The sequence below is a fragment of the Tenrec ecaudatus genome, chromosome 14, assembly GCF_050624435.1.
Source record: "Tenrec ecaudatus isolate mTenEca1 chromosome 14, mTenEca1.hap1, whole genome shotgun sequence".
Lineage (NCBI taxonomy): Eukaryota > Metazoa > Chordata > Mammalia > Afrosoricida > Tenrecidae > Tenrec > Tenrec ecaudatus.
Window position 1 is genome coordinate 95,312,569 of NC_134543.1, and position 14,611 is coordinate 95,327,179.

The window sequence follows — 14,611 nt, forward strand, 5'->3', positions numbered from 1 at the left end:
AGGTAGCAACTGGAAACACAGGGAATCCAGGACACATGACCCCTTCAGAACCAGTGATGAGAGCGGCGATGCCTGGAGGGTGGAGAGAATGTGGGGTAGAAAGGGGGAATTGATTACAGGAATCTACACATAGCCTCATCCCTGGGGGAGGGACAGCAGAGAAGCGGGCAAGGGGAGACATCAGACAGTGTAACATATGACAAAATAATAATAATATATGAATGATGAAGGGTTCACGAGATAGGAGGGAGTGGGGAGGGAGGTGGAAAATTAGCAGCAGATATTAAGGGTTCAAGTAGAAGGCAAATGTTTTGAGAATGATGATGGCAACAAATGTACATATGTTTTTGACACAATGGATGTATTTATGTATGGATTGTGATAAAAATTGTACGAGCCTCCAATAAAATGATTTTTTAAAGAAAAAATATATAAACTCTTTGCATTCCTGAGCAATTTTTAATTTGTCATTCAAACTCTAATTCACATATTTTGATGGGAGAATCTCCATTTATAAATCTTGATCTCCCAGCCTTTCACAGCAACTGATCTATTATGGAGCAGTGATATTTAATGACTAACATCAGCATGGCTGGTAATGCGTATACTGAAGCTTACAAGGTGTTAGGCACTGTTTTGAGTATTCTGAGTGTATTAAGTCATTTAACTCTGGAACGTCAGCTGGGTGGCAATGGTAGAACTTGAATGGGAAACCGAGCCAGTCTTGGCTGCAAAGCCCACATGCTTAGTTAATTGTTTAAATCCTAGCACTGGCTTGCATCTTGGTTGGAAAATGTATCATTTTCATAGCCCAGTTTATTTTGGTTTTGGTATTGGGGTACTCTTGATCATCTCACAGGAATTAGGGAGTGTTTATAATGTAAAAATCGTTTCTCACTACATTTTACCTCTTTCATAGACTTGGCACAATAGAGAAACCTCATCTCTCCCTTGATTTTTATCAGATTTTAATAATTTTATGTAATGCATTTTTTCTAAGATAAGTTTTATATTTCTTAAGGTCCAAAGTTCTCCTGTTTAGCAATATATTATTAACATTTATTTAACAGACATTAGCATGGGAATTTATTCTTTTGATCATCATCAGATTGATAAACTCACCTTTTTTTCATTGGGGGGAGGGAGTTTGAATCATTTTATTGGGGGCTCTTACAACTCTTGTTACAATCCATGCATCAATTGTATCTGTTTAGTAATTATATTCCATCATTCTTTCCTAGACATTTACTTTCCATTGAGCCCTTGGGATCAGAGCCTCTTTTTTTCCCTCCCTGCTTCCTCCCCCCCACCCAACCCTTGTGGCCCCTTGATAGATTGTTAGTTATTTTCAAATCTCACACCAACTGCTGTCTCCCTTCACCTCTGGTTTCTGTTCTTCCCCTGACTAGGGGTGTGGTGTGTGCCATTCATTGCGATTGGTGCCCCCCCTCCCACCCCACCGTTCTCCCTCTTCCCCCTACACTTTTGGTACCTCTATTCCCATTCCTGTACCTGTGTTCCATGTGTTGTGAGTTTTATGTCTTGCTTATATCTATGCACATGCTCCAGTCTAGTCCAGATTAGGAAGCGGCACTGGGGTCATGATAGTGAGGAGGCCTCAAGGGATCAGAGGTATATCTTATTAAAATATTAGTGGTTCCAAAGTATTTATTTAGCTAGACAAGAATTTAGAGTGGTAACAAACTTTATTATATCTGTCATGGAATGCAAGGCTGTCTTCCTGATAACTTCTACATAATTTTATCTCCCCTCCTTTATTGTAGTCAGCTTATTTAAGCAGGTTCTAACTAGTCTTATTGATAACAATTGTATTCACTTCAAATTTAGTCAGCTCTGCTTGTATGTAAATGTCTAATTTTGAAAGATTCTGGCTGTAACAACATTTAAATGCTTTTGAACTTGTGGTTTATTGCTATTTTGAGAATTTTTTTCAGTTCAGAATAAGTAATATTTCTTTTCTAATCCCAATACATTTATTGTTGGTCGAAAGTTCCAAAGGTTGTAGCTGACTGTAAAGAGTAACTCTTTAATTTATTGTCCTTTACTAGTCAGCCACATTATAAATGGATTAATTAAGCATTTACTGATGTTGTATTTTTGGTTTTTTTTAAAATCATTTTATTGGGGGCTCATACACCTCTTGTCACAATCCATCCATCTATCATCCATTGTGAAAAGTACATTTGTTGCCACCATCATTTTTGGTTACCAAGTTTGTAGATAACTTTGGTGAGTCCGTATCAACGTTTAAAATTCCCTCCCTATATAGTAACCATTTAAACTCTGCCTGTTTAACTTAATAAGAGCTATTTTCTTTTAGCTAGATATTTAAGTGACACTACTGGTAGACCTTCTCGTTTATGAATGTCCCTCGGGGTTACTATGAGGCTCTGATGAGATCTACATACTTCCAGAATTACTTAACTCCAGAAAGAAGTTTATTCAGCTATTAATTAGGATTAGTTAAGTATGTTATTCAAGCTTAACAAGAGTAGACTAAATATTTTTAATATCATATTTTGATAGATGTGATAGATTCTAGAAATTGACTTAGGATAATCTTACCAGAGTTCAGAATTAATCATTTCCTTTTATGCTAGATCTTCTCTTATACAGCAACTCTAAGAATAATTCATACATTCAGGAAAATTGAGATAACCACTTTAAGCATATAAGGAGCCATTCACGCTACTAGATTGTTCAGTGATAGATGTACGTCTCTATTGAACAGAAATAATGTATCCTCTTGTCTAATTTTTTCTGTAAACAATTCACATGGTAATATTGGCTGGTTTGGTTGATTGTAATTTTTTGGCATTACATGTACAACTGCCCTTTTCTATAGATTGCTGATTTCCGCAATCATGGCTATGATACCCTGAGATCCGCTTCCTCTGTTCCTATGATTATTGCAATGAAAATACAGAATCATATAGTGAGACACACAGTAACACAGTGTGCTAACATAAAGACATTTTATGCTGGTAGAATTTAGGAACAGCAGTGGAAAGGCAGCAACAGAAAACACAATTTTTTTCAGAATCCTTTCAGCTCTTAAAACTTTGTGATTTTTAGGGATACCGAGTTACTTATTATTATAAGATGAATAATAATCTTGAAACATTCTTCTGTCTGCTTTTTAAATGCAATTTTCAATCCCATTCATTTTTCAATTTACAGCAGATACTTGTTATCCCTATTAGTTAATCAAGTCCTCTGTATTCTCCCTGTAATCTGATGAGAGTACCTTTTCTTTTTAAGTGCTACTTCAGGGCAAAAGCAAAAGAACTATTCGTATATTATGTGGCTGGTGACAAATTGTTATGCTTTGAGCATAGGGCTGTGAGAATTACATGATTGTTGAGTGGTGCAGAACATTCCAGGAGGCACAATGTAAAAATCAGCTATAAATATGGTGTGTGATTATGTTAGTAGACGATCCTGCCCTTTTCATCACACTAATTCCTAAATGTGTAATAGCTGCTACTACACTAGCCTTTCCCTAAAGTATGGTTTGCTTTGTTTATATCTTTAATTTTTTTACGACCAAAAAAAGATTTCTTTTCCCAGTAGCAAAAATCAAATCTCAATGAACTCTGATTTTAGTTTTTAAATAATACAGATGTTTTATTGGGTTTTAGTTGCAAGCTAACAAACCAAATTAGATTCCCTTTTAATAATTTCTATACAAATTGTTGTATAATTTTAGTTTCTCATTGATCTGATTGTTAAAATTGTACTTCTAGGCATCATAAAAAATAAAAATCAAACTAAGGAAGTAATCCAAATTCAGAAAGACTAGAGAGAGGTTGTGATGCACTGTTGAGTTGACTTCAGCTCAGAGTAATGTCATGTAACCGTAACATTGCCCTTATAGTTTTCTAGACTGCAGTCTTTTGTGGGGACCAGATCTTCCATGTTTTAGTGCTAGATGGTATGGAGTGTAAACTCAAAATATTTGTGTCTTTTAAATGGCTCTGAGTGAGTTTGAACCTCCACCTCCACCCCTTTGGTTAGCAATTTAACCATTGTACCACCAAAACCAAATTAAAATAAACCTGTTGCCGTCAAGTTGATTCTGACTTCTAACATCCCTACAGGACAGAGCAGAACTGCTACAAAAAATATGCAGGGCTGTAAATCTTTATGGAAGCCGACTGTCACATCTTTCTCCTACAGTTTGTAGTCTCAAACCACTGATTATTCTGGTAAAGCTGAGCACATTAACACTGCACCACCTCAGCTCCGTCATGACATACTATAAATAAATAATGCACAATCCTAGATTGCGTCTTAAATTGGAAGTTTTTTATGTTTTAGTATTAAAGGACTGTGTTAGTCTGGGTGGACTAGAGAAACAAATTTAGGCACGCATATGTGTATAAGAAAGAGCTATTAAAAAAGAAAGAAGATAAAGCTGTATATACAAGAGCAATTGAATATTAAGAAAACAGCCCAGTCCAAATCAAGTCCATAAGTCTGATATTAGCCCATATGTCCGATGCTAGTCTCTAATTTCCTTTTCAAACACATGCAATGATGCCAAATGCTGGAATATTACAGGCCAGTGGGTAGAAAGTCTTGTGGATCCCGTAGAGGTGGAAGTTACCTCAGCACTGCCAGCTCCAGGACTCTGGTTCCATCAGTATTGTTCCATGTGTCTTGTCATCAGGAATGTCTCTCAGGGTATGTGTGTCCACCTCCAGGGAGGAAGACAGGAGTTCCCAGAATCCTCAGGAGACGGCCTAGCCCACAGAGAGACCTCACTGGCTATGACCTGATTGACAGACTAGGCTCCACCCCTTTGCAAGTTGATAGGAGATTATGTAACTCCCACAAGAACAGTAGGCATAGTACTTGTAAATTTCTTTCACATGGTTTTTAATAAATAAAATGTTCATACACAGGGAGAATGTTAATAATAAATATGGCAAATCTAATGGGTTACACAGGAATTTTCTATATTACTATTGCAAATTTGGTATAAAGTTAAAATTATTTAAAAATACAAACCAGAGAAAAGGAAACAAAAGTATATTTTACCACATTATATGTGATGTTCTTTATTTCAATGTTCAGTGATTCCACTAAAACTATAAGATATTTAATATCACTATTGCTATTTTAGCTATGTAGAAAACCTAAAGACATTTTTGAAGGCTAAGTAACCACCAGCATTCATATACTGAGAAAATGACAAATCAGGTGTTTGATTTCCTATAATCATTAGATCCTCAAACAAAATGTTAATAGGTCTTTTTAAGAGTTCAGGAAAGTGACGTTTAAAAGTTAACTCTTTTTTAACCATGCTTCCAGATGTAATTCCTGATACATTCTTTTGTAAATGTAGTAGGCAAACAAAGGGCCGGATATGTATATGTTTTTAAATGGGAGTATAAACATTGCTGTAATCCAACATAAATGCATATATATATTAATCTGTATAAATTTTCTTTGTCTTAGTTTCTATATTGAATGACTTTGTGAAATAGACTAAGTAACAAGACTTCTTTATTAAAGATATGGGAAAATATTCCATAGTTTAAAAATAACAGCTCCTAATTCACTTTTGTTTGTATAATATACATTTGATAAATGTATCGTAATTTTGGGATTTGTTTTTTGACAGGTGGTTTTGGAATGTATGCTTAAAAAGGACCTCATTTACAATAAGGTCACTCCAACATTTCACCACTGGAAGATAGATGATAAAAAGTTTGGCCTTACTTTTCAAAGTCCTGCTGATGCTAGAGCTTTTGACAGAGGTATTCGAAGAGCGATAGAGGATATTTCTCAAGGTAAGTTTTCCTGATTGTTTTCCTAACTTACCAGCTATGCAGAGTAGAAGAGGCCCTCTCTAAAAGTGGACTCAAACTCATGAGCTCACTCGGGGTAAAGATAAAATAGTATGCACCTTAGCCTCTTTTATATTTGTTACCCCCCTCCCCTCTAAAATGCATGTGTTACCTTTGAAAATCCCATCAATAGCAGCCTTCAGAATAGGAAAGTATATTAAAAGTCTGAGGAAATGAATCAACCTTTATGATAGGTGAAATCATAGCGGGAAAGGAGGACAGCGCAGGAGAGCTGTTAAAAATCCCAACGGGGTAGGGCTGGTAGGTGTGTGGAATTTTATCAGCCACATCCTCGTTTTAGTAGAGAGAATCTTTAATATCTCATTCTATGGCAAAACCCTTTTTTGGTCTCTACCTGATTCCACTATAAAAGATTGGTAGAGGCCATAATCCACTTGTGTCTGTCCCTGATACCTTGCTATCTTTTAATATTATTAACTCTAAAACATACAAGTCTTAAACATAAAGCATATTCTCACACAAGATTGGAAACAACTGCTTCCCAAAAGGAAGTAATAACTAAGATTTTATTTGTTTTTCTAATTAAGGGTAGGAAATGACTTCTCAGGTCAAGTGTAACTAAGGAAAATATCTCCAATAATGTAAATGACCTATCATAGGCATCTTCAAAAAGTTCGTGGGAATATAATATTAAGATAGTGTATTTTTCCATGAGTTTTTTATAACCCTTTATGTGAAATAATGGAATCACAATGTATTAGACTGCATTATGATTTATGTATTTTGAAGCTGTCATTTCAATTAAAATTTGTTGACATGAAATAATTAGTGCAACCTTGGGTGAGAACATGGAACTGCTTATTACTATAAATGTTTTGTTAGGACATGAAATTCTGGTTAAATTTGTTATTTAGTAACTTTAAAGGGCTGGGATTTTAGTATTGAATGAGGTATTGTTTTACTTTTGTTACAGAAATCTGTAAATTCTCTGTAGATGAATATTTCTCAACCATGGCTACATGTTCATATCACCCAGAGAGCTTTAGAAAAACAGACTAACTGGTTTCCACTCAATTCCAATCAAATCTAACAATCTAGACTCTAGGGCAGTGGTTCTCAACCTGTGGGTCACGAGCCCTTTTGGAGTCGAATGACCCTTTCACAGGGGTCACCCAATTCATAACAGCAAAATTACAGTTATGAAGTAGCAACGCAGATAATTTTATGTTAAAGGATCACAGCATTAGGATGGTTGAGAACCACTGCTCTAGAGAATAGAGTGGTCATCTTTTATATTTTAAAAGCTCCCCAAATAATTAAAATGTGATCATCACTGCCCTAGCTAAGTAATTTTAATTTCCATTAAAAGGGGGGAAAGGATGAATTGTAGATCCTAAGATTCTTTAGATTCTCAAACCTGGCTGCAAGTTAGGATCACTTGGGAAACTTAATATTTTTAAAGTCTAAGCTTTTGCACAGATTTTTAGCACCTTTGTTTGAGTATCATAAGCCATCATTTGTATGTTCTCCATTTGATTCTAATCTTTAGTTAAGGTTGAAAAACCAGAGCTGTAAAGTGAAAATCATTAATTCATGCCTGCTGAATTTTATATTTCACTGAAGTTTCTAATTACTTTTGTGCACATACTCAAGTTCCCATTAATAGTCTACTTTTCCAAATAGATTGGGTACAGGGTTGTAAAAAGTGACTTCTGAGAGGAAGTTTACAAATTCCTAGCCAGGTAGAACAGCTGACAACTCTCAACGACCCTGTCTCCTTATTTTTAAAAAAAAATTATTATCAGCTGCTAAGCAGCCTTTATTAGGCCATTACTTTTTCTTATTAACTGTCCATGCAAATCAGAATAAACCTTTCCACTACAGTGAGACATTGCTTCACATTAATACAGAGATCAGTTATTAATTATTGGTCAGTGACTGTTAATAGTCAACTAAAGTTCATTTGCTTTCTGCACTGATGCAGCTAAACTCTATATACTGTTTCCAGAATCAGAACAATTAGAAAAACTGAATAAGTGACATGAGGGCATCTGCTGGAGGACTTGGGTGGTACTAATTGTTTTGTACACTTTGCTGCTAACTCAAAGATTGGAGATTTTATCCAGTCAGAAGCACTTTGGAAGAAAGGTCCAGCACACTTCTCTGGGAAAATCACCCATTGAAAGCCCTGTGGGGTACAGTTCTGCTGTGACACATGGGGTCGCTGTGAGCCGCTTGACTCAAAGGCTGCTCGTTTTTCAAACTGAAGTATCTCCTTAACACCAGAAGAATGTGGTGTGTAGTCGTTGTCAGAGAAAAATCTTTTTTCTCCCTTTCTACCATAGGGGCAAACGTGAGTGGTCAACAGATACAGATTGTGAGGCAGCCAGTGTTAAAATGGTGTCATCGATAAGGCAAAAAGTCCGTGCTTAATCGTCTTTTCCCTGTTTTGTTAGGATGCCCAATATCAAAAACTGAAGTGGAAGGACCAGAAGATGACTTACAAGTAAGTAGTTGGTCTTGAAAAATAACTTTTCAATATAACACATGAAGAATATAGATGACACTTTTATCCTATAAGTAAATAATGCATATAAATTATTTTTTAATCACTAAGACAATCCTACCTATCCCCACCCTCCAAAAAAAAGATAGGCAGGATATCTGTATAAACTATTTACAGGATGGTAATTACACATTATCAATAAGCTTATGGTTACATACACCATATTTTATCTCGCTATTAACCAGTACAAATTACTGCAGGTTAGTGCCTTCCCATTACCAAAGGTTTTAAAAATGCTATACAGTACTCCTTCATGCTGTGTCTTTAGTTGGCAACTGGATCCCTTGTTAAAGAAAGTATGATGGTGCTGTTTTTCTGGAAGACAATTTGGTAGAATGTATTTAAAACTCTTAAAAATTGAAACGTTCATGTCTGTTGGTCTCATGATTCCATTTCTAATAAGCTGTACTAAGGAAATTGAGATATATCAAATTTATGTGTAGACATATATCTGTGTGTATATATTGTAATCAATTGGTTCCAACTCATTGACAGTCTATCTTCACAGGAGCAAATAGTCTCCCTCAAAGTGGCTGATGGCATTTGTTTACTGGACAGTTTTCACTAGGGCTCTCCTTGTGTATATACACACACACACGTGTATTTGTAACACTGTTAATAAAAAGTTAGCTATCTCCACTAACTAGAATAATAAATTATCTTTTAGACATACAGTCACTAGAATTTTTATAGCTTATGAACCTGCTTACAGCATTTTAAGCAATAAAAACAAAAGATATATTGTACTGTTCTCATGACTCACCTAAAATGTTAACATTTTTATTGCAGTTTTACAATTCTTAGTTGTTCTGAACATCTTTTTTTAAATATTATATGTGTCTTTCAAGGCTTTCTTTTCCTCCCTCAATATTCATAAACATACTTTCTGTTAAACATATTCATATTATCAAAAGTAGTTGTGATCTAAATAGCAATATTTTTGTTCCTATATCTAAATATTTTCATTATCAGAAAATAAATTCATTTCTTAAAATTTGAAAGCAAGCTTACAGAAAAACCATGAACATAATGCCATCCATTATAACCATTATTATTTTTGGTATTTTTCAACTTTTTCAGTTTTTAACATTTCAGTTGTATTCTCATTTTACAAGCATAAATCTAATAACTATCAACCCTATCATGTATTTATAAGTTCTGATATGTGTATATGAATGCATTTCATTCATTGATGTGTAACTATTTGCTTTCCAAGGTTTCATTTTATTTTCGTGTCAATCTAAACATAGGACTGGGATTAGGGCAAACATTTTCTGAATTGTTCTTTGGTGAAGGTAAATGCTTTTAAAAAGTAACATTTTCACATAGTGATATGATTCACCTTACATAATAGTTATATTTAATACACTTTTACCTAATTTCTATATAGAAACTTTTGTTTTCATAAACTTGTATGGTACCCAGTATATCACAAGACTTTGTGCGTGTAGCATTCAGCAAAAGCTATGGTTTGTTTTTGTAATGGTGTTCGCTGCTGATATCACGCATCAGCTTTGGTACAATATATAGAATAGGGGAGATAAGAATGGAAAGTCATAATTTTGTCACAGAGTCAGGCAAAAATAGTAAAGAGGGGAGAGCAGAGGCTTGCAAAAACGGTTCATGTGGAAGAAAGGCTCGAGCAGTTGTTCTGTTGGTGGTAATGCATCTCCTCTGCTCTCAGTCCAGCAGGTTGTGAGGTTATACACACTTAAGTACATACCTAAAGAAACCATATTTTACCTTCCTTGGGCACTAAAGCACTTGCTTGGTTTTTATGTTCACACACATACACACGCACAAAATAGTAAATATGTAATGTCATTACAGGCCTTAGTATTAATTAGGCTTTCCTTTAAGTAAGCAGTTCTCAACCTAGGGGTTGCCTGATTCATAATATAGCAAAATTACAGTTATGAAGTAGCAACGAAAATAATTTTATGGTTGGGTGTCACCAAAACATAAGTAGCTGTATTAAAGGGTCACAGCATAGGAAGATTGAGAACCACTGGTTTTTTCTTTTTTTTTTTTTTTTAACTGGGGGCTCATACAACGCTTACCACAATCCATACATACATCAATTGTGTAAAGCACATTTGTTACCCTCATTATTCTCAAAACATCCGATCTCTATGTAAGTCCCTGACATCAGCTCCTCATTTTTCCCACCCGCTACCCACTCCCTCATGAACCCTTGATAATTTATAAATTATTATTTTGTCACATCTTATATTTTGTGATATCTTACAATGTCCGACATCTCCCTTCACCTACTTTTCTGTTATCTGTCCCCCAGGAAGGAGTTTATATGTAGATCCCTGTAATCCTCCCAGTATCCCTACTCTCACCACTGGTCCTAAAGGGATCTGCCCTGCATTGCCTGTGTTTCCAGTTCCTATCTGTACCAGTGTACATCCTCTGATCTAGCCAAATTTGTAAAGTAGATTTGGGATCATGGTAGTGCAGGAGAGGGAGGGAAAGCATTTAGGAACTAGAGGAAAGTTGTATACTTCATTGCTGCTACACTGCACCTTGACTGGCTCGTCTCCTCCCCGCAATCCTTCCGTAAGGGGATGTCCAGTTGCCTACAGATGGGTTTTGGGTCCCCACTCGCTCTCCCCCTCATTCACAATGATAGATTTTTTTAGAACCACTGCTTCAAATATAATTGAAATTGAAGACAATTTTTATATTAAGCTTAACCCTTGGTTTGGTTTTGTTTTTTTAATCAAGAAAAGGTTTCCATGCCAAAAGAAACAGGTTTTCATAGTTATCAGGGATGGGAGTGGAATGGTGATAAGATGAAACAATAGCTTAAAAAAAAAACCAAAACTCACTGCCATCTAGTCTAGAGCTACATACCATGGTGTTTTAAAACAAGTTCATACCTTTTCATAAATACTGTTGTTGTTTTTTTCAGTGGAGTCTAATTCTCATCCTTTTGGCTGCGCTGTATTGAGGGAGTTATGAGTGTGGTGGGTTCCAAGGGTAGGGCATTGCCCTTTCCGTTGGCCTCTCTTTCATGGGTCACTACTGTAGAGGGTGCCAGCTGCTACGACACCTGGACGCTTTTGGAACCCAGGAGAACGTTTGTGTCATGAGATGAAGTCCTCTCAGATGAAGTCCTCTCACAAAAGTCATCTAGTAAACTGGCCCAGAATCATTTTATCTTATTTTTATCACCTCCTTTACAGCTAAAAGTATGTTCACAGTAAAGAAATCTTCTTACGAGTTTAAAGAAATCTGAATCCAATTATTTAATATAACCTGAGTTATAAGAGAAGGGGGGAAACTACTGAGGTGTTAGCTAATATGTGAGATCGTTTTTTCTGAACATCCTATTTAAAAAATATTTCATAAGGAATCACTTCCCAAAATTTTAATTGCCCAAGAAAACTCTTAAATTTACCTTCCCATATTCCCATGGAGGAGTTCTGTTGGCCTAGTGGTTACGTATTGACTGTTAACATTAAGGTCAGCAGTTCTAAACCACCATCAGCTCCAAAGGAGGAAGATTGGGCTCGCTACTCCTATACACAGTTTAGCCTTTTCTGTCCTATACGGTCACTATGAGTTTGGCACTGATTCTGACAGTTATCCTATGTTGGGTTTCCAGGGCTGTAAATGTAACAGAGTTGATAGTCTCATCATTCTCCCATAGAGCCAGCTGGTGGCTTTGAACCTTTGACTTTCCAGTTAGCAACCCAATGCTTGACTTAGTGCCACCTTTATTATAGCATGTTTTTCTTCACAATATGCCATTGTTTTAGAGGTTAGTCCATTTTTTTTTAATATACTGGATGATATGATAATTTTTAACCACTTGGAATAAAGTACATGTTATATTATGTCATAATTTCCCTTAGGAGTTTCATCCAAGCACATTGAGTTTATTTTTAATATAGGTTGATCGTGAATTAACAAATTAACATAGTGGCTATATACTAGGTATATGTTAATGATCATTATGTGCAATGACAAAACGACTTTTTTAATAACCCATTTATTATTTTTTAACTCAAGAAGTAATGGTTTTACTCTATTTAAATCATAAACATCTTTAAATCCAAACATCTTTAATCCACTCCATAAACATCTTTAATCCAGATTGGAAATCATTTCCATTTTGAATATTCATTCATTCAACAAATATTGGAGCACCTAGTCTGTGCCAATAAAGTGTGGACCATTTGCTTACTTGCTTATGGATCTCTCTGTTTTCAGCGATTTGAGGTTTTCTTGGGTGGAACAGAAGGAGGGCTGCCTTTAAAGTATGTCATACCCACCATAATTTCCATTTAACACCCTGTCTTGCTTATCTTTGTATTTCTCTGCAGTGCTGACCAAATATATAGCGTAGTTGATAAAGAAAGGTTTTATCAAAAGTTGACAAAAATCTGAGTATTTACTTAACCTAATATTTAATGAAATAAGAATATTTAAGATTTTGCTTCCTCTATTTTAATGAGCCAAATAATAGTTGTTTGATTTTTAATGCTAGGCTATGTTTATTCTAAAATAATTTTTACAGTGTTTTCTGGTTACATTTCCATCTCTGGTTGCTGAGATATTCAGCATTGATACAAAACCTACAGAGCTCATCTTACAACAAAGGAGGTTATAAGAAGAAAACATATGGGGTGCTATACTTCTAGACATAGAAAAGATGAGAACTGAGTAATCTGAGAAAAGTTCTCCCTTTTTCAAATATATATAAACATACCTTTGGCCACCAAGAAGTAATTCAATCCTTTTTCTGGATTAGTTTCATTTCTGAACCAAGGTTATTATAGGATTTGTGATTTATATATATATTTTTTTTTATTTAAACATTTTATTAGGGGCTCATACAACTCTTATCTCAATCCATACATATACATACATCAATTGTATACAGCACATCTCTACATTCTTTGCCCTAATCATTTTCTTTTTTTCTTTTTTATACATTTTATTAGGAGCTCATACAACTCTTATCACAATCCATACATATACATACATCAATTGTATAAAGCACATCCACACATTCCCTGCCCCAATCATTATCAAAGCATTTGCTCTCCACTTAAGCCCTTTGCATCAGGTCCTCTTTTTTTTTTCCCCTCCCTCCCCGCTCCCCCCTCCCTCATGAGCCCTTGATAATTTATACATTGTTATTTTGTCATATCTTGCCCTATCCGGAGTCTCCCTTCCCCCCCTTCTCTGCCGTCCATCTCCCAGGGAGGAGGTCACATGCGGATTCTTGTAATCAGTTCCCCCTTTCCAACGCACTCACTCTCCACTCTCCCAGCATTGCCCCTCGCACCCCTGGTCCTGAAGGTATCGTCCACCCTGGATTCCCTGTGCCTCCAGCTCCCATATGCACCAGTGTACAACCTCTGCCCTATCCAGTCCTGCAAGGTAGAATTCAGATCATGGTAGTTGGGGGGAGGAAGCATCCAAGATCTGGGGGAAAGCTGTGTTCTTCATCGGTACTACATTGCACACTAACTGACCCATCTCCTCTCCTAAACCCCTCTGTGAGGGGATCTCCAGTGGTCGACATTTGGGCCTTGGGTCTCCACTCTGCACTTCCCCCTTCATTCACTATTATATATATATATATATATATATATATATATATATATATATATATATATATATATATATTCTTTTTTTTTTTTTTTTGCATGATGCCTTATACCTGGTCTCTTTGGCACCTCGTGATCGTACCGGCTGGTGTGCTTCTTGCATGTGGGCTTTATTGCTTCTGAGCTAGATGGCCGCTTCTTCACCTTCAAGCCTTTAAGACCCCAGACACTACCTCTTTCGATAGCCGGCACCATCAGCTTTCTTCGCCACATTTACTTATTCACCCACTTTGGCTTCAGCAGTTGTGTCGGGAGAGTGAGTATCATAGAGTACAAATTTAATAAAAGAAAGTGTTCATGCATTGAGGGAGTGCTTGAGTAGAGGCCCAAGGTCCTTCCGCCACCTTAATACTAAACCTATAAATATAGACACATAGATCTATTTCCCCATCCTCCTATATATATTTGCATGTACATGTCTTTGTCTAGACCTCCATAAATGCCCCTTGCCTCCTAGCTCTTTCCTCCATCTCCCTTGACTTTCCTCCTGCCCTACTACCATGCTCCATCCCCACCTGGGCTACAGCTATACCTCTTCTCCACACAACCTTACCCTTGATCATTCCCCACTAGGCCTG

The 14,611-nt window shown here is 36.2% G+C and overlaps 1 protein-coding gene across 2 annotated transcripts in view; it reads left to right on the forward strand.

Annotated features, from left to right (window-relative positions):
* The window catches only part of SPRED1 (sprouty related EVH1 domain containing 1), an 82,618-nt gene that overhangs the window by 54,234 nt on the left and 13,773 nt on the right, over positions 1-14,611 (forward strand). For both annotated transcript variants that reach the window (XM_075531904.1, XM_075531905.1), the window contains exons 3-4: positions 5,651-5,819; positions 8,294-8,343. In XM_075531904.1, the coding sequence (XP_075388019.1) occupies positions 5,651-5,819; positions 8,294-8,343 (219 nt within the window). The remainder of the gene's footprint in view (positions 1-5,650; positions 5,820-8,293; positions 8,344-14,611) is intronic.